The sequence below is a fragment of the Cinclus cinclus genome, chromosome 4, assembly GCF_963662255.1.
Source record: "Cinclus cinclus chromosome 4, bCinCin1.1, whole genome shotgun sequence".
NCBI classification, from domain to species: Eukaryota; Metazoa; Chordata; class Aves; order Passeriformes; family Cinclidae; genus Cinclus; species Cinclus cinclus.
Window position 1 is genome coordinate 8,329,476 of NC_085049.1, and position 24,465 is coordinate 8,353,940.

Below are 24,465 nucleotides of genomic sequence, written 5' to 3' on the forward strand. Positions count from 1 at the left end.
AGAGGCGACGTTTCTCAATTCGAAACAGCTTCCTATTGGTTGGCTGGCCTGCCTGTCAGGAGTCCCCCCTGGAGGGCGGGCATGTTTTGACTCTTCTGCACAGCGGATTGCACCGAGCCGCACATCAATCACCGCCATGCTGCGCTCCGATTGGCCGAAGCCTCCGCCGGCGGGCCCAGAAGCATTCTGGGAGCTGTAGTCGCCACCGCCGCCCGGGCCTGCCCACAGGTCCGCGATAAGACGACAGCCCCCAGGATGCCCCGCGCGGGCCCGGCGATAGTAAACAAGCGGCACGGGACACGTGTACCCGGCCCGGCCGCTGCCCGCCCGCGCCCCCCGCCCGCCCGCGGCCCCGGCCCTCACGGCCCCGGCTCGCCCCAGCAGCGCTCTGCAGAGCGGGCTCGACCTGGGCCTGCGGCACGGCGGCGGCGCGGAGGGCAAAGGAGGCTGCTGAAGGTCAGGGAGTGAGTCAGCAGCTGCGCTCGGCCTCTGCTCCGGCCTCGTCCCTCGCCTCTTTCATTGAAAAGACACTGGTGGGGTCTTAGGCCCAAAATACAAGTTGGGGTGGGGAGGAGAAAATAAATTAAATCCGTGCAGGTTTATCAGTCCGGTAACGTTTCCCAGACAGTCCCGTACATTTTTTTGCCAAAATAACAGTGTGGTCTGGTTAAACGTTACTATAAAGACTTTTTCCCACTTGCCAGTAACTCGGAAGAAGACTTCCGGAGAGATATTCATCACAAAATAGATTAATTACTGTACATTATGTGATACAAAGCAAGTACACACACAATTCAGAAGGAGACAACATTTTAGAAACTGATAAGACAGTTACAGTGTTTTGCAACTGTTGGAATTTTTCTCAACAAATGCACTTCTTTCTTATCCTGTGGTCACATCATTCCAGAAATGACAACGTGTCTTAAATCCTGTCTCAGAACCTTTGCTATAATTTGGTATCTGCAACAGTTCTGCCTTTCAGGCATGCTAACACAGCTATGCATGAAAATAAGTGGGGGGGGAAGAGTTAATACAAGTTAAACAGAAATGGTTCTCTGTTTGGTTAGTGGCCGCTAGAGGGAATGCTGGATTGTTCCCACAAACCTACCAGACCTACAAAGGTAACACAATTAAAAAGTAAAAAAGAAAATTATACCATGATTGTACTTGGCAGCACAACACACTTAGGCTGCAGATGTCGTTGGCATATCTGTTTGAGATTTGCCTTTTCCACAAAGTAATAGTTTGCCTGTTAGTGAAGTAATTCCCATCTGTAGGCACTGTTTGAAGACAAACATCACTCTGAAAAACACTCAGTATCTTCTGCAGTATGAACTGGAGACTGTTGCTCTCTCTGAGCAACCTTAGCTTTAAAAGTAGGAAAGCCAATCCCATGGAATTTAACTCAAAATCTTCTGTGCTTAATGACAAAACAAACCTGCTTAATGACTTTTACAGATCATTCTCCCAATTTGAAAATAGTATTTAAATATGTACCTTGAGGAAAATAATCTTTAAAATAATAGTGAGATTCAAATATTAAGTGACTAGACAGTTTATTATAATATCAGCTGTCTATCCCACAAGCTCACATTTTCCCTATATTTACAATTCAGGCTTTTTCTAAATAACTGATACATCTTTATATAAAAAAGCTTTCATGGCATCCCTTCTCCAAAATACATTATTCTAATAAATAGAAAACTGGTAAGCCAGAAACCATCTTTTTTTACACCACTCCACAATACAATTAATTTTAAGGCTGTTTTTCTAGCCCTTCTCTTTTGATCTCGTTTACACATCTAAACAGCCTTTAGGCTCTTTGGAGAGACATCTAAGCTTCTTGGGCTTTTAATGAGTTTCAGCACAGACCCTGCACCGCCAGATCGAGGAGGGGCAGAAGATCTGGGCATGCAGATGTCTCTGCTGCAAACTGCCTTCTGTGCCTGTGGTACAGCCCTTGCAAGGTAAAACTCACCATGGGCTCTTCTGAAAGCTCCCTCTGCCACAGTGGGGAAGACAGAAATGGCAGAGGCTGGATCGAGCAGCTACAGATTGTAGTAAATCCTGTCTCAAGTTCCATCTTTTTTCAGAAGGAGTCTGTTGGCCTAAAGGACAAGAATCTTCTTATGGAGCACATTTCCACCCTGCTACGTGCTTTTTGGACCACAAAAAAAAAAAAAAAAAAAAAAAAAAAAAAGCTTCTCTGCTATTTACTTTGGAGATTCACAGTTCTCTACTTAATGCATGAGCATTAGACATGAAGTCCAGTCCTCTGAGATCCACCGGTCCAGATTCCAGACACAGGTCTAGACAAGTAAATACCATTGCTGAATTAGAGCCTCAGTATCACACTGGAATCCATGACATACTCAGAAAGTACAAAAATATGAATCCTACATAGGAACTGAGATTAAAATCTTGTAAATATGAATGTCTGAGCTGTTTTGAAATTCTGAAAAGAGACATTTAACAGGTTTCTTATTTTAAAATCTAGCTTTCCTTTGCATACAGTAAGTTAGCATTTACTCAATGAGGATGTGAAGGAAATTAAGTAAAGGGACAGGTAGTCTATGCAGAAGATGACAGCAAGACACACAAAATTAGCAAAGCTTACTCACTAACCCCATTGGCTCAAGGCAAGTATGTATCATCTAAATTTCAGAATTAAGATTATGTCAATGCCATACTCCTTGCTCTGAATGCCTGGTCTCTAATTAAATCATTACTCCCCCTCCACACACCCTACCTCACCTTGCTCCATGCCCAAATGAATAAGTGCTCACAGAATGAATCTATACTGTGTAACACAGGCACTCTAGGTAGCTTTGCTGATTCAGTTGCTTCTGCTGTTGTAAGAGGTAGAAATAAGGTGAGGGATTGGGAAGTGTTAGTCTTGAGTCATTGTCACATTACAGGTGGCTACCAAGAAGCACAAAACAAACAGGAGAGACTGCAATTATAAAATACTGATTAATTTGCATCTTGGCTATTTACCTCTTAAAATTGCCAGGCACAAAGTCAAGAAGCCACAAAGCAGATTTTTAAAATCAGTAATATTTCAGTCAGAGTTGTATTAGTAAAATATATGTTAAGTATTGTATTTGTGCCTATCTCCACATTTAATCCCTCCTGTCCCAAGTCAATCCTGCCCTTATAACACGGCTGTTACTGCTGACTCTCTGAAATACAGCGTATCATTACTTTAATCCTGCTACAGGAGCTTTCACACCAGCATGTAGACATCCACCTGCAGTAATTAACTAAACAATCTCCCAGACATCAGAATAAACCTGCTCAGCAGAGCTGCTACTCGTACCCAACATGGCAGCCTCTGTTCTGCTGCCATTCTGCCTCTCAATCAAGTCTTCTCACACAATGACTTTTGTATCTCCTGAAGCTCTTTGGACTCATTCCCTCTTCCAATGGCCTCTTCCAATGGCCATTTGTGGCTAGCTGCAATAGTGGCTGGCTCTGTCCTCGTTCCTAATGACAACCAACCTCAACAGTTTGCATCTTCAATCTCCTCACAGAAGGTGCTCTTGGGAATGAAGAACAAAGGAAAAGAAAACTTGTTGCTCCCAGGAAAGAAGTTTTCTCTTGAGTGCTAGAAGAGAAATTTCGCTTGCCTCCTTCAGTGACTAAAATTGAGGAGAAATAGAATAAATAATAGGGCAGAGAGTATTTTTTTCCCTTCCAAGACAGGCCAAGAATTAGTGAGAAATTTATTTCCTGACATTGTGGCACAGACTCCAGTTTCAGCTAAACTTTTTACCTATAAAGATATAGCAAGACTAAAATTGACAATAGTATTAGGAAAAAAATAAAGGCTTCACATATCACAAAACAAAACAGAAGAGTGACAAATTAAAAACTACTCCATCGCAGCTCAAACCTTGCAGGAAAAGAAGTCAAGAAGAGATTACCAAAAAACTGTAGGTTTCCTCTATGCTGGTTGGTAAATTAAAATGCCAGTGAGTGTTTCTGGGCACTGGAATACAATAATCTGTACTGTACCTGATTAATTTTAGAATAGCCCTCATACAGTTTTTGCACAGGCCAATAGCTAATAATTTTCAGATACAGTTTGGGAACCACCACAGGCCAAGGACTATTCTCAGCTGGTCATCTGTATATGGAAAGCTGAAAAAAAAGCTTCCTAGACAGCTTATATAAATGAGCCCAGAGAAATACTGGAAAACAAAATGAATATTGGTCATTCAGTGCCTGAGTTCCAGCAAACAGTCTCAGGCACATGAAATTTCCTATGATAGATACAGCCATAGAGATGCAGCCAGAAAACAATGGTACAATCTAGCTAAGGTTGCTTAAGATAAGCACTCCATCTGAGCCCACAAGGACAAAGCAACAAAGAGAAAAAGAATACAGAGCTTCTTGGTAAATTGGATGGATTTTTCTAGATAAGATATTTATCAGAACTGAGTTTCCAGCATCTTCAGAGGGAGCAGGTCCCAAAGGCTCACTCGTCTGCCAGGAAATCAGTCCTCCACAGAGACCTGCACACAGCATTATCCTCTCCCAAAACCTCCTAGCTGCTCAGCTGAAATAATCCAACACCTTCAAAGAAGACATGACAAAGTATTCATATAATGGATTTTGCTATTTTTAGGCCGTCCTAATTTAATTTACCTCAGTAAGAAAAGGTTGAGTCAGCAGATACCATCACAATGACCTAGAACCTAATGTCAGAATTTTTATATGGTCTTGATTAGGCAAGCTTCATTTATGTAACAGTTTGGTCTTTGTCTTTTCTCTGTTCTGCCATACACACATAGGCCTCTACCAGCTCTCTGGAAGGAACCCAACCCTACCCACTGTATTCACACAACCAAGGCAATGCCAGAACTGCACTCCAGCTCATTTTGATTTGCCATCAGAGAAGGGGCAGGGGTGGGACAAAGGGGATGAGGAAAGGAGAGTGGTTGCCCAGCCAACCAGGCCACTGTGTTCTAGCACAGAACCAGCCAGTCACTCCACTTGCCTTATATCCCCCTACTGCCACTGGCTCTTCACCTGGTTACCAGGAGACAGATCATTTTGAGGGTGAGAAATGGTGTGAAGGAAGAGAAAATGTGAAAATCTAGTTTTCTTTGGGCTTATCATGCCCCTACCAAGATTATTCAGCTTCCTTTCAGTTCATGAAGTGAGTGTCCAGCCTGATAGGCATCTTCCTGAGCCAAAATGTAGATTAAGAACTTGGAAACAGCCTTGGTATGTATCTAAAGGAAATAAAACTCTTAGAATTATTTGAAAATGAGCCTAAATTTTATAAGACAATCAACAACACAGATCTGTACAGACTCAGCATACAAAGAGGCAGTTCCTCCCTGGAGTAATAGCTGAGAACTACAGACACAGGAAAGTATCTTAGAAACTCAAAAAAAAAAAAAAAAAAAAAAAAAAAAACCAAAACAAAAAAAACCCCACCCACACCTATAATCATCACATGTATGATCGGATAAAAAGAGCTTTGAACTAACATATAAATTTTAACAAGAACATGTAAGAATGTCCATGCTGTGGCAAATTGACTTCCAGCAAAGCATTTTGTTCAGCAAACACTATCAGATGTAGTAAGCATCTGAAAAAAAGAACACTAAGAATTGTCAGGTCTGTGGAGGATGACCAGAAGATATTGATTTTGCGTATCTGGGAACTCTTGATATTGAAGAAATAATAATGTTTGTCATCCAAGTGTGTGATGGACTACAAGATGGCACAATCATGACATAATTGTTGCAGAGTCACCTTACAGAAAGCTTAAAGCACCAAACATTTCAAGCAAAACAAAACCAAACTACCAAAACAAAAACAACCAAACAAACACACACCAAAAAACCACAAAAAACCCAACAAAAGAAAAAACAAAAAAAAACCAAAAACAAACAAACAAAAACAATAAAACAAACAAAAAAACCCCTAAACCCACCATTCCAGCAGCCCACCATTCCACAGAGGAATAGTCTGGGAGCAGAATAGAGGAGCAGAATAGTCTTCACTGAATAGAAAAGACAACATGAGGGAAGAAGAAGGAGTGGTAGTGGTTTAGGCTGTAAATGGTTTCACAAAACTTTTCAGAGCTTTGCCTCAAGACTTCCACATTTGGTCACTTCTGGACCTTAAACAGGAAATCCAGAAGGGAGTGATTTCAGAATCATTTTCAGAATGATTTTGGAAAATTTGAATTGAATCTCATGGGCACAATGTCATTTGACATTTAAAAAGTGATGGCATCAGCAGTAGGATCAAGGAAATCATGTCTGCCTCAGGGTTTGTGTCTTGTGATCAGCTTCAGGGCTGCAGTCAGATTGCTTTTCCCATGGGTAAGGCATTTATAAAAAACCATTTGCTGTCATGTGGATTCTCTTCTGGTTAGTAAAACATATGAACCCATGAATGCCCCTCATATAGGATTTCTCTTAGGATTTTCTCACTTCACTAAGGGGAATGCTTTCAACAAACTCAATAAAAACCTTTAATAACAGAAGCACAGGTAACTTAAGAATGGACAGAGTCTAATAAGGTAAACCTGACAGTGTTGTTTAAAATTTTTAGAATTGTCTACTTTTTATTGAAAGGTCTATTAAAAAAATCAGTAACTTGATATGATTTCATTCTTAGGATTAACACTCGCCACATTTATAACATGAAGCCTGGGATGTTTGAAGTGTACGTATGAAGAGATCCAGGAGAAATTCCAAGTGCTGACAGATGAAGGATATAATTATTTGGATGAAACTTAAAAAGTGGTAATATATTGCAGTTGGTTAAGCTCCCCTGAATTTACCAACAAAGAAAATTCCAGAAATCATCCAGTGCCCCAAAGCAACAAAATAAAACTGCTGCGACATGAAACTGTATTTTGGGAACCAGAAAACCCAGAGTCCCTGATTATCCTAAATTTGTTACTCCACAACTTTTTCCCAGCTCTAAACTACAAGCAAATCATTAAATAAAGTAATTGTGACAATTAATGCATCAACATGTGTGTTCTGAGTAGACAGAGCATCCACGTAATGTCATTTATGAAGATCAACAAGAAAGTGTTAAGAATTATGATTTTTTTAAATAAATGAACATAAGTCACTTATAACTTTATGATAATAGAATTAAAAGACAACAACAATATCAATAAACATAGATTTTATATATAAAAGTGTTGTTTATTGTAAGGAAACTTTAAATATAACCAACAATATTGAAAATATCATGACTGGCATTTATGGCCTTGATTGTAATTTACTGCCATACAAGTAATTTCTAGCATTTTTCTTAATCACATCAAGCCAGTGCAAAATATAGGTAGCTTTTAGAGATTAAGCAAACAGAATGACAAGAGTGTAGATTTTGTTACCTGATATTTCCTTCTAGTATAACCGGCTTCTCTTTTTCCCTTAAATCAAAAGTACAAAGGCAAGTTATCATATGTGCAATTATTCCTACCAGGATTCTATGTAAAAAAAAAATTACATTTGTAAATTTTGTTCAGATCGTATTTTGTTAGGAATCTGATTTACAATTTATACCATACTATATGATATAAATTATATATTGTTATCATATTATATAATCATAATTTCATATACAGATATGATTGTATTAATTGTCAGAACATATAATTTACTGTAGCATAATGATTACATCAACATACACAAATATATGGCATTAGAAAAGTCATTATCTAAGAAGGAAGGATGTTATAATTCAGGTGTTTGAATCAGGGCACAAGCAGCCTTCCTACAACTCTTGCAGTGTCATTTTGGTAGAGCTGCCTATCACCAGTATGAGCACTGGCTGTCCAAGAACATCAACAGGCAGGTCAGTAAGGACTGAAATTGGACTGTGCCCGAAATTTCCAGTCACAGACCTTTGTAAGCAATGAGCCCTGTGCTCATAATCAAGATGATATTCTCTCTCCTCAGTCTCAGAAGGTATCCCATGCTATTATGGCTGAACACATTATTTCATGATGACCTACAGGTTTTTGAAAGCAAGACATGTTAGCTTTAACAATGACAGATGTGTGCAAAGCTTTGGAAGTACTGATCTTTCAAATGAAAAATATTTCTGCACTTCCTGTTAAGGATTTTCAAGGACAAGCTTAGTTTAGCATGGCTTTTGATATCAATCACGTCAGTAATTGACTCTGATCTTTGATAGCTAAAATTAGACTGCAGGAAGAGAGATATACAGAGATCATTTCACTTGAAACTGATTTAACAGTAAAAATGGTGAGATCTAAAATAAAAATTAACTAGAGAACAAGCATAAATAGAGAAGACAAAATGCATAAATATAAAACGAGGGAGAAGGAAAATAATATAGGTTATGTATGATTAGGTAGAACATGACAATGACCCATGCCTTTGCTTTGAAAGCATTAAGGTTAATTTGTCAGCTGTCCTCACTCATGTACAGAATTCATGTAATTAATAAAAAATGCAGTTTATTGCAAAAATATGCAAGTCCTCTAAATTGCATAAGATACTACAATGTCGTGCTGAAACATGACATATTAAACAAAGAGGACTTTAAAACTAATTACAAAATGTTAGAAAACAGATTTGGGTCATGAGCGTTACACAAAACGCATTGTCATGCTTTATCTTATGATTAATCTTGTGATTCACTACATCTGTGATAAATGCAACATAAAATCATGACAACTGTAATAGTCAAAAAGTAATATCTACTGTATATCTTCTGTATTAATACATATAAACACTTTGTGTGCACTAATACTTTCAACATATCACATTCAAACTAACAGTCTTTCCAGAAATGATGTAACCTCTTTGAAGACAGAAGCTGGTTTAACAAGTTAATCATTTGGGGTTTTTTAAAAAATCTATTCTTTAAGGAAATGCTGTGTTAAAGGACTTGACTTTCAAAGGTGCTGTGCTACTACAGGCTGTCCCTTGTATCAGATGGAACCATAAATTCTGTGCACTTTTAAAAATCAAGCCCACAATTTATTGAATTGCTATTTTCTTTACTAGTATTTCCACTGTCATAATTAAAAAATAAAAGAACAACAAAACAAACAGAAAGAACCACCCAACCAAAAGCAAACCAACCAAAAAACCCCAATCCCATTCTTAAAATCACAGAAAATGCTTGGCATCTATAGGAAGAGAGACAATTTCTCAGTGGACTAACCACTACTGTGCTATATTCTCATAACAGATCTTGTTGCTCCAATGTTTAGTTCATGCACTGGTGTCAGCAATGTCCATGTTTGTTCCAAACAGAGCAACTAGCTGCTCTTCATAGTTCGCAATGTTCCTTTTCAGAATTTCCATACAAGGTCCCAAAAGCCTTTCAAATGCCTGCACATCCATAACTAAGATAAAAAGGAAGAGAAAGAGAAAGAATGTGATGTGCTCATCAGCAACTAATCCTAGTATTTATGATATTCCAGTGTAAGATTTTAAATGACAATAGATACTACTGAGGCGTATACATTGTTCACATAGGAGGGAACTGCTTAACTTAGCAAAACCAAGATCAACCAACACGCTGCTGTCTTGAAACTTCATAAATAAACTTGAACTTTCTCTGTTCCTTATTTTGAAAATATTTTCATAGTAAAATGTATGTTACCCAAGAGCTTGTGAAGAAGTCTGGAGGGTCCTGGATTCCTCCACCAATAAAAAAAAAAGTTTTAAGATCTGTGAGATTTCAAAAAGCCACAACTTTAAGTGATGTTGTTGGCTGTATGTGGGCTCTAACAGCCTATTTCCTTGATCTTTTTACTTGCTTCCACCCAAAGTCAAAATGGTAATGAATACTTATTTTGCCAGCAAATGTGCAAAAAGTTGAAGACAGTAATTCGCACACAATGTCAGTGCACAGCCAACCAGAATATTTTCTTTATCTGATCCTGTAATGTGATCCTCTATAGCTCTAGCCAATAGGCCAGGGAGGAAAATTCATATACTTCCAACCTGCTGGCCAGTAATCTCTGGTCTCCTGAGAAATGTTCAAGATCTCTGCTGTTTGGGAAGTGTCAGAGATCTTTCTTGTTCAGCCATAATGGATATTAACACTCTTCCTCACCACTGCCTCTTATTCTTTCCCATCTGTCATGTCTTTGATCTCTATTGCCTGATCATTTCTGTTTTGAGTTAGGAACTCTTAAAAGTAGAGAAACTTTTTGGTTACTGGCTTGGTCATCAAATTATTATGCAGGAATGCCAAATCTATCTTTGCAGTTTACAGTTTTCCCATAATTAGGAGCTAAACACCATCAAAAGCAATGGATGCCCAGGGTTGTCTATGAGCACAACTCCTACAGTCTTCACTCTTCCTGTGCCTGAGACTACACTGTGATGGGATGACTAAATTAACAGCTGGTGAAGACAAAAGAATTTGTTAAAAGCTTAAGCCATGGGGATAAAAAGGCACAGGACTTTTAACAGAATTATTTCTTAGATAAGTCAGTCTTCTGAGAAGAGAAACACCTCACAGAGGTGTTTCTGCAGAGTATTAGACATTTGTCTGATAGGTATAAGTAGTTTGCAGCAATACTCTTTACAGTCCTAAAACAATTTTTACTTCCATTCAATCAGAGAAATTTTGGAGAAATTGTGTGTAATAGTATCTATCAATTGTAAGCAATTTTTGCATATAAATAACATAAGTAGAAATGCAGTGATAATAATAGTGTAGTAATAGGTGATGACTGAAACAGCCTTAAATCTTATATTCTGGACAAAGACAGAGTCACAATAAAAACAACCAAATAGATTATATATATTTTGATATTAGATATAAAATAGTATTTACTAATACCTAAACATTTGACAGTGCCAAGAGCAAATGCAGAAGCAGCTCGGGGTTTGTTAGTTACAAGAGCAAGTTCTCCAAAATACTGTCCTCTTGAGCATCGAGCTATTTCTACTGCTCCATTCTCTTCTAGATCTTGTTTACCCTGAAATATCACGTAAAAAAAGAGAGAGAAAGAAAGAATATTAGAGATTTGCTAAATTCAGGATTTCATAAGCAAAGTTAGTGACAAAAAAAATAAAAAAATAAAAATAAAATAAAAGAGGCTGTTGTTTTAGGGATGTTTACCTTCCTTGTCATTATAATTCTTACTTCTCCAGATTCCACAATAAAGAAAGAATCAGCCAAGTCACCCTGCAAAAGAAGAAAATAAAGTGAGTAAAAAAGGTGTAAAATTTCCCTTATAGTTTCATGGCAACATCAAAATATTTGCAACCAGTGCCTTGAAGCTCCTCTTTTTGATACCTGTTGCAAAAGAAACCACTTTTAATTTGAAAACTGTACTCTAGACACATAACAGTCAAAACATCTATGCAGAACTGACAGCAAGGACTTTTCTTGTAAAGACATAGCTGACTGTGCCTTACACAAAAAGCAGAGAAATCCAGTGTTGTGGAAGATTTTTAGGATCTTTACTACCATTTATCCCCTTCTGTCTTTCCGCCAAATTATTTCCCTTAGCAAGTTTCCAGTGTAAAAAGTCTCCAGGGGCTATGTGGCATCCACTAATTATCCTGGGGCAAGACAATCATGGTTGCCTATCCTGAAAAGTTTACTTCTGTCTTCTTGAAAAGTTGACCATATTTTAGCAGCAAGACCAAGGTGAGTCTTCAGTGTTCCTCCTTGGAAGCACACTTACAAAGTTTGAATTTCTACGTACACTAAAAATGTTGACTATTTTATTTATACCAACACAGAGGTAGTGAAAGTATCAAAAGTGAAAAGGGAGCTTTTGAAACAAAATAACCACCTGTTAAATTTAAGAATAATTGATTTTGTTTATGTGAGAAAGAAAAATAGGGTTTAAAAGTATGCACTGTCTATAAATACCATTTTTACTGTTGTCTATTATGAAAGAAAAACTAATGGAAGAAACTGTACCTGAGCAATGATTTGTTCTCCATCTTTGTACACTTTGGTACCAATCACATCAACCACTTTTAAACGCTCAGATACCTTCATTTAAAAAAAGAAAATGTAAGAAATATTTGGTTAACATTATGATAGTATATATTTAGAAATCCCTTTCATATTTCTTTCTGTGAATCTTTGCACAGAATAGTGTATCTTTGTTTTCTTGTATGATTACCATTTATAAAAGGGCTGCTGTATAGTGTTCCAAAGGGTGTATTACAGATTTAACAGCTATTCTTATAAGCTTCCATTTTTGTTGGAATCCTTAAAAAATTATGTTCAGAAAAGCATGCATCTAAAAATACATGTAAAAAAGTAGTTTATAAATGAAAACATTTTTAAATTTCCCAAGTCATTGTTTAATTTGGTTGGCTAATATCTAGTAAAACTAAGTTTTGGGAAACTGAAAGTAAAGTTAATTTATGTTTTAAAATACAATATGAATAATGATAATTTATTCTATTTTTTTTTAATTAAAATATAGTCTTTTTCTGAAACAGAAGTATGCAAACTTCTATTGTGGAGACACTTCAAATGCCAAATTTAAAGTGTTCAGGAGCAGAATCTTATCAGGTACCTCTGATACAGCCATTAAAATAATGCAACAGAAATCTTACTTCTAAAGATTTAAGGAATGGCAATGACTCAATGAAACTTTCATACATTCTTCTCTTTTTGGCATTATTTTTTACAATGATTCTCCGGAATGTTACCCTATCCTGTAAACACAAAGAGACAAAAAATAGTTTATTAACTGAAAATATGTGCTACAAAATACTTTAGAACTGGCTGTATAGGATTAAATTACTCAAGTTTAGTCATTCAGTGCAGCTGTCAACAGAGCTGGCTGATCTCTCCCTACTGTCAGTTGAGAAAGATTCCTCTAGAGGTCAACCAGGAGCTCCTAAAGTTAACCTGAAAATCTTTACGGAAATCCCTGCAGGGTACATACTGAATTCATCTACAGAGGGTAGAGTTTTCAGCACTGAACACTGAGTGGGTAATTTAGGATATTTCAAAAATCCTCAATATTTAAATATTTCATTTTAAAAATTTATTCATTACCCTGAGGTCCTATACGAATTGATATGTACTCAAAGAGGCTTTTAGGGTTTTGTAAAAATCAAAATACATGAGTCTGGGTCTTAGGTCTCACTCCACTTTCTGCTGTTTCAGCAGAACAAGGCTAACTGCTGCCCTAAAGAGCCAGCTAGGCATTCCTTAGGATTTAGCCATGAAAGTGAACCAGACAGATGAAAAAACTACACACGTGGTGTTTTCTTCTCTTAACTTTGTGTGGCTGTGCCTTGGTGACCGGCAGAGGGAAAATTCACTGCAAGCCTTCACTGGGGGGACTTACTGGCCAACACAACCCAATTTAATTTAACACTCTTAGAGTGTGCTAAACAATCCCAAAGTCACATGGATTAAACTGGTGAATAACCACATGTTTCATTTCAGTCCTGGGATCATACCAATGTGTATGTCCTGAAGATGATGGCCATCTCAGCTTACTTTTGGGGTAAACTTGATTACCCTTGTCAAAGATCCAGGTAGTATAACACTAGTAAATAACCTCATATTGGAATTTTAGTCTGGAAACAAAGGCATTTCCCATCAAGACGTGGGGGAATAAATTAACATACAATTATCAGTGGTTTACAATTTGGGAAATTGCTATTTTTATATATATATTTTTTTTTTTTTAAATCAGTGTTTTATTCAACCTCAGATATTTATTTGTGGATTCTGGAAAAAGACAGTATTGTGTTGGGATTTCTCAGGATTTCTAGAATTAAACTTTCTGATTTTTTTTTTTTAATGCTGACATAGCATGCTAGTGAAATCTACATAAAATATTTTTTTTTTAAATAGTTGAAAAGAAGTACTCTACTTACCAAACCCCAGATGGAACCAGGAGAGGTAGCTATAATTGTAGCTGCTCTGGGTGTATTGTACATTAAGGCCAACTCACCAAAACATCCTCGGTTATCATAGGTTCCAACACACCTTCCAACACCATCACATTTTACATAAATATCATATGTACCTCTGTTAATGAAATATATAAATACAGTGAGTAGAATCCAGCCCTGACCTTTGCTAAGCAGCCTCTCACTATATTTTTTATACCATTAATTCCAAAGATAAAGCATTTTAAATACACATTTGCTTGCTTAAATGGTGCTAAATGCCTTGTAAAGGCATCTCAATGACATCTATAAATAATAAAAGTGGTCCCTCTTTAAAAGGAAGGATAGGGTTATTAGTTTTTACATTAACTCAGTTTAAAGACAGAATGGATGTACAGTGATCTATTTATCACCAGAACTTATTAAAAATTAAGATCTAACTTAGAATCTGTTTCTTAATTTCATTTTAACCACACTAAATACAAATGTCAAGTCTTTGCAAAAATTGCTATGATAGGATCACTGAAATAATTATACAATTATTTAATATTTTAAATATTTTAAGCTAGTAATTTCTAACAAAACAACAGATATGCAGGAAACAGAAGAAATGTATCTAAAAAGCAACATAAGATTATGAAATAAATATATGCATTTTTCTAATATATTGTGCATTTCTTCTCTCCATCTTTAATTTAATAACTATTGTTTTTTGCTTTGGGAATGCAGTAAAAACTGATATCTTGTGAAACATGAAGTTGCCAAGCCCACTGATACTGAGCTGTCATTTTCCTCTGTACTGAATATTTTTATGATGTGCATTGATGAATCATGTGAATGGAATGCAAAAGTCTGTGCAGTTATTTCATTGATAAGGGACACAGACACCTAAAAACAACAAGACTGACAGAATATTGTGAAGTCCCTGTCGCCTTTTGGACAAGAGATGAAAAGGGATGTAATCTCACAAGGCTGAAAAATATTGTCTTTCCAGCACAGAATCTGGACACACTTTTCCAATATCTGATTTAATATTTCAGTTAGAAGGGACCTAAAACAATTGTTTTGTTCGCCCACCTGACCACTTCAGGGCTGCCCAAAGTGAATGAATTTTATTAAAAGAATTGTCCCAATGCCCCTTGAACACTGACAGGCTTGGGCCATCAAACTCTAGGAAGCTTTTCCAATGCTTGACCACTCATTTGGTAAATAAATGCTTCCTAATGTCAAATCTAAACCTCTCCTGGCACAGCTCTGAAGCATTCCCATAAGTCCTGTCACTGAATACTGGGAGCAAAGCTGTGATGTAAGTGTTAAGTACAAATTCACAGGACAGACTTCTCTCAGTGGACATTTTCATAGTGCTTTGTGCTGTGTAAGACACAGCAATTCACCTGTCAATGACGTAGAAGTTGTCACCATCATCCCCTTGATCAATTACATGTTCCCCTCCTTCAACCATCTTTTCAAACATTGCATCTAACACCTGAGACATCTGTTCCTGTTTAAAAGAACACAAAGACAAGAAATTATCATCTGCTTCTAAAATTTCACTCTTTGAATTAACTACCTAGCCAGCTTCCCAATATGCAGATAAAAAAATGTTAACAGTGGAAAATATTCATGCTACAAAATTGTTTGGATCAATAATAGAAAGACAGTTCTATTTAGTATTCAGTGTTAGCTTTTCCTCTTCCAGTGTTCAGAGCACGGCTTCCCACTTGTCACTGCAAATGATAAAATAAATCTTCTTTACAACATAAATTGCTCATGACCATGCAAAGACAGAATTTCACCCTATACAACTGGGTAACATTACACCCTTGGAAAAAAACCCTATATCCATTATTCTAAATGATGCATTTACCTGATTTTGTCTTTAGAACTTCCTTAGAGAATTTAGTTTCAAAATTATTTGGAAGTATTGTGAAAGTCTAAGTTATACGATGCCTGCAGAATGTTGGGTGAGATGTAACCATAAAGGTCTTCAGTGCTTTGGCTGAGTAAGTAAATGCTGGATTCTTTGGGAAGTAGGAATTTAGAGATGGTTACAAAACTACTTTGTTGAAAGAGAAATTTTAAGAGACTAATGAAATGTGATCATTTGAATTTCAACTGTCTAATAATAACACAAAAACAAAATTGTTATTTTGTCTTATTTGATGTAAATTTGACTATTCACATCTAAAAAAATCCAAGCACAGCTCATTGTGGATTAAGAATCCTAAAAAGACAACTTAAAAATTTAAATTTTATTTTTGGTTTATCCTGCAATATACTTAAGAAGCCTGTAGATGCACATTTTGCAGTAGTTCACAGCATTTCCAGCCACTGAAAGATGGATGGCATTTGCCTTTCCAAAGAACACCAGCCTCAGTCAGTCCTTCAGAGTCTGCAGCCCATGGACAGAGATAACCATACAAGATAGCTCAGAATCATTCTCTAGAGATTTCCCTTTCTTTCTTCTGAGGACAGAGAGATCTACTGTAACTCCCAGTTACACACAATTTTTAGACAGATAAATTAGTTGTAATGAATTCCATCCTTATGCTGCTGAATTTTTTTACTTACTGAAAGCTTTTAAAAATACCAGCAGTACCATGTTATCCAAGCCTTTTTGAAAAAATGGAAGCTAAATACAAATTTTCCTTCACGGAGTTGGCTGTGTGTGGGCACAGAGAGCAACAGAATGGCAGTATCCATCCTTAGTACACTTGATCATGGTAAAATACAGGGAGACATCATGTAGCCCTCCAGGGCTAGCAAAGAATCATTTAACTGTGATTCTACTTAGTACCTTTGTTAGTATAGACAGGTATGTATTTGAAAAGAGATGGATCATTTCAGGTATCACTGAATATGTTACAGCTCATTTCAGAATTGAGAAAAGTGTGAGTGGGTGCCATTGGAAAAAACTGAAAATTATGTACAGGAGTTTCCTTTTAAAAATTTCCACACTTGAATGAATGGGTAATATATTTTCATTCTTTTCAGTCCTCTCTATGTAAACAAAAAGAAATTCCTACAGAATCTGCAAAACTGACCTAATGTCAGCTTGTCTAAGACACTTGGAGCAGCACCTTCCCTTCCTCTGGCTTTACATCTGAATTGGCAAAGTGGCTCCCCAACCAACAGCCTTCATCTGCCTTTTGAAAACAAGTGAGAACTTACAGAATGCTCCCCCCTTCATGGGAGGCTAGAGGCCTCTTATCATCTAAGAGCAAGCAATACAAGAAAAATGTAATTATTATATGTACATCAAACCCCAGAACTTAAAATACTTTCAAGATATCTTGGGGAAAAAAAAGATTAAACCAAAAAGATGGTTATTTCCTGTAATGGAGAAATAATACACATAATTAAAATCTTTCTTCAGCGCACTTCATCTTGGATTTCTGGTTAAAACATTTTCCAATGAATCAAGCTCACCAAACCACAACTTTTCCAGTATGTAAATCTACATTTTTTTTAATAAAAGAGAGTAGAATTAACAAATCCAATTCCCTTTTAAAAATATTTCAAATACTTTAAGATATTTAATACACCTGAGAGTAGTTTATTAATTGCTGAAGCATTGTACGTTTATTTTAACTTCCTGAATAAACTGTGACTAACTTAAAGACAAGTAGTCCCTTTTCTAAAATATTCCACTTTAAATTAAGACAAAGCAGACTGCAATAAGCAAACCAAGAATATGCTTCTGCTTTTACAATGAGAATTACATAACTTGCTTGCCCAGGTTGTTCTAAGTGAATCCTCTGGAATCTCTGCCAGAATGAGGCTCAATTTACTGGCACCCTCTGTCGTTATTTTGAAAAGATAAAGATAGGTAAATTTAGAGTTAAAAAGCAGATATATTTCATAAACAATTTATTCTAGTATTTTGTAAAATGGTGCAGTCTAAATGCTTTTCTTCCTTGAAGCAGTCCTACCTCCAAAAATATATGTAAAATGAAAACAGGATTGGGGGGGGGGGGGTTGTGACTGACTGGCCTGTAGTTCCCTGGGTCTTTTTCATTTCCTTTTGTAAAAATGGGGGTTATGTTTCCTCTTTTTAAATCACTGGACAGCCATGATTTCTCATGGGTAGTGGCTTAGCCACATCCTTGGACAGTTCCCTCAAGACCCATGGATGTAACTCATCAGGTCCCATGGACTCATGCCCCTACAGTTTCCTTAGACATTTCTGAGCCCTGTTGGGGTCATTCTACAGTGGGTGGCTCTTCATTCTCCCCATTCCTGCTTCCACCTTCTTCAACTTGGGCAGTGTGGCTACAGCACTTGCTGGTGAAAACCGAGGCAAAAAAAGTCACAAGTACCTGAGCCTTTTTCATGTCCTGGGTAAACAGGTCACCTGTACCCTTCCTGAGAGGACCCACATTTTTCCTAGGCTGTTTTTTAGCACTGACACACCTAAAGAAGCTTTTTCTCTTACTCTGAGCATCCTTGGCCAGATTTACTTCTGTCCATGCTTTAATTAACTTCCCAACAGTCCAGCATAACACCTCTTCCTGCTGGCTCCTTCATCACTTGGAGAAGGGTGTTAATGCATTCCAAGAATCCCCTGCACTGCCTGCAACCTGCTGTGTAGTCCCTCTGACAGATATTGGGAGTGGTTGAAATCCTCCATGAGGATGAGCCGCTGTGAATGTGAGGCTGCTCCAATCTGCATCCTCTCCCAGTGCAGAGGATCTCATGCTCAGTTTTCCTGGTTGGGCAGCTGTAGCAGCCCCCTCTGTAATGGCACCTGTCCCTGCCCTCTCTTTAATCCTGACCCACAGGCTCTCTGCCAGCTCCTCATCCATCCCCAGGGGCATTCCAGCTGGTCATTGATACAGAGGGCAACACCACCTACTTGTCTCCTCTTCCTGTCCTTCCTAAAGATCCATCTCAGTGGAGTCCAAGGACTTGTCCCACCATGCTCCTGTGATCCCAATAAGACCTGTACTAGTAAGGTGTGTCCAAGCCTGTTGCATTGCCATTCCATACTGGAAATGCACAGAATTTTGTGCATGTTGACAAGTGCTTACAAAAGATGTGATGAGATTTAGAAGAAAAAAGCCCCAGACAGGAATGATAACCGGTTTACCAAGGACATCCCCCTGACACAGTGTGTGATTCTATCCCTCTGGGTAGGTCAAGTGAAAAATTACAACTCTCCTCTCACAACTCTCCTCTCACAGACTTTGTATCACAAAGTACTGTCCTCCAGGTGCATGTTGCTTTGTTCGAAAATAGTATGTTAACCTCAATTTCTCTCAAGTCAACAAAACAATCATGGCAAGCACATCTCCACAAAATTTCTTGACAAAAATTAGAAAATAGATATTAAGAATAATTGAGATTTTATTTAGTATAAATCTCACACAGATTAAAAATCTAGTCACTTGTATGTCCTTGCAAGACAGCTTTTACTCTAAAGAGCTGGTAGACCATGGCATGCCCTTCCCAGATTCCAAAGCCTCTTTTAACTGCCAAACAATAAAAGTTTTGTTACTGCTGTGCCAGGTATGTCTCTCCTTAATATCAGTTTATAAATTTACTGTGAGCTATTTTGTTAAAGGAAAAAGGATGAAGTTCTCTTTTCCAAACTCAAACACTGGGGTTTCCAAGAAGCATCAATGTTTAAACAGCTGATATAAATATTTGTTTTTTGACAAAATGCTACCTGAATCAATGAAGGTACTGTAGATAAAATGGAAAGTAGGAAGTGATCATCACTGGCAGTTGTGACAATGACAAATGTGCAAAGTAACTTCTGAAAATTTTCCTTCCTGACTTTTAGAAAACTTATTCAGGAGATAGAAGGCATAGCTACATTTTTAAAATTAAAATGATGTGACATCTAACAGCAAACTGAGACAATTCTAATCTGGCACTTCTCAGGAGCTGGTAAAATCCAGCTATCAAGATGTGTGCATTAGATCTCTAAAGTAATGGATGGTATGCTGGGATTGTATATGCTTGGGAATCCCACAAAAGGATGAGTGTGCTGCTGGAGAGCTCCCCAGTAGACAGAAAATCTCAGTTAATTTCCTTTATAGATCCAAGACAGCCTGCACAATACAGAAGATTTCCTTGCACTTTAGCAAAATAGTAGCAATGAGACTTGTCTATCCCATATGACTTCTAAAAACATTAAAAGATTATCATGTGAACAAAGTGAATCCACAGTTCTTCTCTTGTCTCTGAGTTCACAAAATGAGCATCGTGCTGGCCACCTTTTCCTGTCTTTGTTCAATTTGAAATATCAGCAAATTAATATTCAGCATTATATTAAGAAGTCAGTGAAGCAGACAATACCAGAAAAGGAAGGGAGCTGGGTGTGGGAGGGGGAGAAAAGTAGAAAATGTTAGCAAAACACAGGCAAGAAAACCATGGGAAGAAAAAGATTTAAATCAACAACTCTGAACCTTGGAGATGAAGATAAATTACGTAATTCACGTCTAGACCTCTCCACATTTGTTTTTCAAAACAAAACCATGCACATATACTCCAGGGGAGCTCTGATAAAAATGTTAGAAGCAATATTGATCCAATTAAAAATATTTAGTTCCCTTGCGTTATATTCACTTGTAAACTAATGAAAAGGCATTCATTTCTTCACCATCAAAGACTCCAATTTGTATTTCAATGTACAATCAATATTTTCAGGCAATAGTATTTTCCTTGAGAATATACCTTAACCTTCTTCTGCACAATTACATGATAAATCAGTACTCTGGCTCTCAAATATCATGCACATGCCCATCAGTCAGGCTCAGTAACACATTTCATACTTTGTAACTACACCAAGTGCCACAACTACAAATCTTTTCAACCCCTTCAGGGACGGTGACCCAAACATTTTCCTGAGCAGCCTCTCACAATTCTTGGCAACATTTTCAGCGAAGAAATGGTTCCTAACACCCAATCTGAACTCCCCTGGCCAATTTGAGGTCAGCTCTCTGGTTCTGTTACCTGGGAGAACAGACTGACCCCCACCTGGCCACAATAAGAGTGACAAGGTCACCTCTGAACCTCCTTTTCTCCAGATTGAATATCCCCAGCTCCCCCAGCTGCTCCTCAAAGGACTTGTGCTCCAGACCCTTCCCCAGCTCCACTGCCCTTCTCTGGAAGGGCACCTCAGTGTCATCACCTTTGTGTCACCTGAGAGGGCAGAGTATTAACACGTCCAGTCATTCTGGGCTCAGTTATATGTATTATACACACATTTTATATATGCATAAATGTATATTTATGTATGTGGGGGAGGGGGGTAGGAGAGTAGGGTGTATATTGCCATTAATTGCTCCAAAATCTGTAGTTCTAATGCTTCACCAAAATTCTTAAGAACCTAAGAGCAGCATGAGAATCTTCTGTTAGTGGTTTCAAGGAATGATTTGGCTTTAAGTATAAGATTCCACTGTTCATAAAACAGTTACATTATGTTCTCTTTCATCTTCCTTCAAGTTAATCAATTCTAATTGATTAATCAATATTTGTGCTCTCTTACAGTAATTCTCCAGGTACTTAAATGGCAATATGCCCAGAAATTGCTCTTGCATATTTGTGAACAATATGTATAATTTATTACTTTTCAGAAAAGGGTCAAGACCTATTTTATATATTCTGTGCAAGCATTAGCAGGGCAAAGCTCTCCAATATTAAGCTTCTCTGAAAGAGAATGAATGATCTAACACTGCTTGTGAATTTCTGCCAAAGAAAGGATTCAGACTTTAAGTGGAAGGGCACGGCTCAGCTTTGATGCTACCAGCCCCTTGAGCCAGCTCCTTGCTCTGATAAAAGGTTCTTCAGGTTTTTTAACTGTTGCCCTATGGGTCATAATTCCCAAACTAAATAGCCTGTTGTTAATCACCCCAGCACATTTTCCTCATAAGAGACAAAACCAAAAGAACAACTCTGAATTGTATTGTAAAAAGGAAATGTAGAAGGCTTCCTTGGCCAGTAGATGAGCTGCTGCTGCTATTCTTCCTGGTGATAAAACAGTAGTTAGGCTGAGCAGAGAGAAATGTCAATGACAGCAGCTTCAGGCTTATCCTCTGTAAGGACTGAAGACATTTGGTCATCATCTTGTTTTCTCCTTGCTGGCTTACACAAAGTGAAAGTGGAAGGGAAAGAGAGCAGCTTCAGAGCCCACTGCAGTAACCTCCAGCTCCTGGAGCACAGAGGATGATGTCTGGTACCATGCTTTGTGTGTGCAGGTAGAGTAGCCTGGCACATCATGGCAATCCTGGGAGCAAAACAGTAATATAGTTTCTGGCAATGGGGAAACAGGGAACTGAGAAAAAAATGAACAATGCTCTATGAGGAAGAGATTTTCCTGGGAAGAAGAACAGGAAGAGATGCATTAGAAGAGGAATGAGTTCATCTAATATAGCATGGGAAGAAGAAAACAAACATCTGAATAGGCCTGTCTCCTGATTCTTTCCTGATCTGGTCCTCAGAAAAGTAGCCAAGCACCTCTGCAAAACCTCTTTCCCTCATCATGTTGAAAATGCATATTTCAATTCATATTCTTCTCTTTAAGTAGCTCTTCCAAAACTGCAACCCTCTAGGTAAAACTGATACTGAGAGACAGCAGCTAGATGGCAAATGATTGAGCCCCCAGAAAGGGAAAAAGTTGCTAAAGTGTCAATTCTTTAAAAGTATTTTTATTTTTGGGAGTTAACTAAGTAATACATTGATGAACTCACATTCACTGACCATCAGATCCTCATCAATCTACAAATTTAAAGAAAGTTTCCATAAAATTCAAGTAACTTCACAGACTTTAGTCTGTAAGATTTGGCCTTTAAAACATAAGGATGTTGCTCAGAAAAAGTATGAGAACTGGTGTTTCTTTACATTGTATTTTTAATCACAGACAATATGTGAAATACTGATATTTATAAATATATATGTGCAAATTTACCTGATATTCAAAACCTACTATAGTTAAACGAGGGCTCAAGACAGGGTTGTGTGTGTATAGCAAGTCCTAAATTATCTCAGAGTCTGAAGGTTATCTTTTTCTCCTCTCTTGTTTAGCCTTACATTCAAATGGTTCTGCTGCATTTAACTTTTTTTGTGATGGTTCTTGTCATTTCAAATGGCCTCTGTAATTAACATGCCCGAGCAGAGAACTGTAAGTCACTCCCAACTACTGCAACTTCTCCTTCAGCTTTTGTGACAGCTTTAACTTATCCTTCCATTCAAATTAAAATACAGCGTGTAAGGGTGGGATAAAGTGTTAAAAAAGGTGGACTTCACTGAGCATCATGTACTGAATGCAATTCTGATCACACTATTCTGTATTTGAAAATGGTATTTGACACCCTCTAAAAGGCTATGGGGAAAAGCCATTAAGCCCTTTACATTGCCTGTTCCCCTCTAACTGACCTTTGAAATGGTGACTTTCATACACAGACCTACAGCAGAAAGAAGCTGAAGTTCAATACAAGGAAAAAAAAAAAACAACCAAAATATACAACAGTGGGAGTGGGAGATGCTATCAATACAAAACTTGACTTTTGTTCCAGAGACTTGAGCTTTAGCAGCAGAAGATATTATCTCTCTTCAAGATGAATAAGGTTTTTGTTAATACATCACTCTTTAAACTGCAGCATCTCTCATGGAGAGGCAGAAGTGAGGAAGAGAGCAGGCACAGGAATATTTAATTACTGCATCTACAGTGACAGAGCCCCTGAGTCCCTGCTCAGAAGCAGAACAAGAAGGAGGAGTGGGAGAAGTTCCCCAGAGACTACAGATCCTGGCTCCACAGAAGGAACAAGCCAGACTTAAGAGGGCTACATTTTAATATCTTTGCTCTCTTCAGAGCTCAGTACTTTTCCAGTGTCTTTTTTGAATAAAATTATTGTAATGAAAAACTCCTTTAAAAAAAATGATCTTATTCAATTTCCAGAATGCTGCCTATAATGGATTTCAAGCAGGAGGAATTGTTCTTAATCCACTGGACAATCTGAGCAAAAGGGGGTGAACAAAACTTGGGAGATCCCCAGAGTGCATTTCGAGGCTTTGGATTGCAGACCTCCACACAGGGAGAACTCAGCTGAGAATTCTTCTGCTAAACAACTGGAACAGATTGTGGGAACTATTAGCAATTACAAGAAACTGGCTCAAAAGAGGAAATGAAAATAATAGTTCAAAACATCAGTATCAAGGCTGCAAGCACAGTCCTCAGAAGAGCTTCATAAACAGAGGAAATAATCTCTCAGTATTCCTTGGAAGAATTCATCCTTGAAAAAAGTCCACCAAGTGCCCACACTGGAGCAGTTTAATGCTCTATGTCTCCAGAACATTGCAATGTAGCCACCAGACCCCTACCCTGCAGGCCAAGTGGCTGCTGACTACTGAGACAGAAGATCTAGCTCTCAGGGTAATGCAAAGCAGATCCCATCCAGAGGAGTGATACTGTGAGCACTATTAACATCACAGCAGGCTCTAGGAGAACACAACAATCCATCTTGTTGCAGGGCTCATAAGAGAGAAATGCTCAGAGCTTAACCAAGAGGGGCCTGTCAAAATGCCATTGGTAGGCTAATGTAATGATGGTCCAGCAAGTGGAAGCCAGGACTCACCAACAATAAGGAAAATATATAATAAAGCA

At 37.8% G+C, this 24,465-nt stretch overlaps 1 protein-coding gene across 1 annotated transcript in view; it reads right to left on the reverse strand.

Moving 5' to 3' along the window:
- Window positions 1-9,230: 9,230 nt before the first annotated feature.
- PRKAR2B (protein kinase cAMP-dependent type II regulatory subunit beta) overlaps window positions 9,231-24,465 on the reverse strand; it is a 72,823-nt gene continuing 57,588 nt past the window's right edge. The window contains exons 5-11 of the mRNA XM_062490801.1: window positions 15,251-15,357; window positions 13,842-13,995; window positions 12,561-12,662; window positions 11,911-11,985; window positions 11,098-11,163; window positions 10,816-10,954; window positions 9,231-9,364 (exon numbers count right to left, since the gene is read on the reverse strand). Coding sequence (XP_062346785.1) covers window positions 9,231-9,364; window positions 10,816-10,954; window positions 11,098-11,163; window positions 11,911-11,985; window positions 12,561-12,662; window positions 13,842-13,995; window positions 15,251-15,357 — 777 coding nt within the window. The remainder of the gene's footprint in view (window positions 9,365-10,815; window positions 10,955-11,097; window positions 11,164-11,910; window positions 11,986-12,560; window positions 12,663-13,841; window positions 13,996-15,250; window positions 15,358-24,465) is intronic.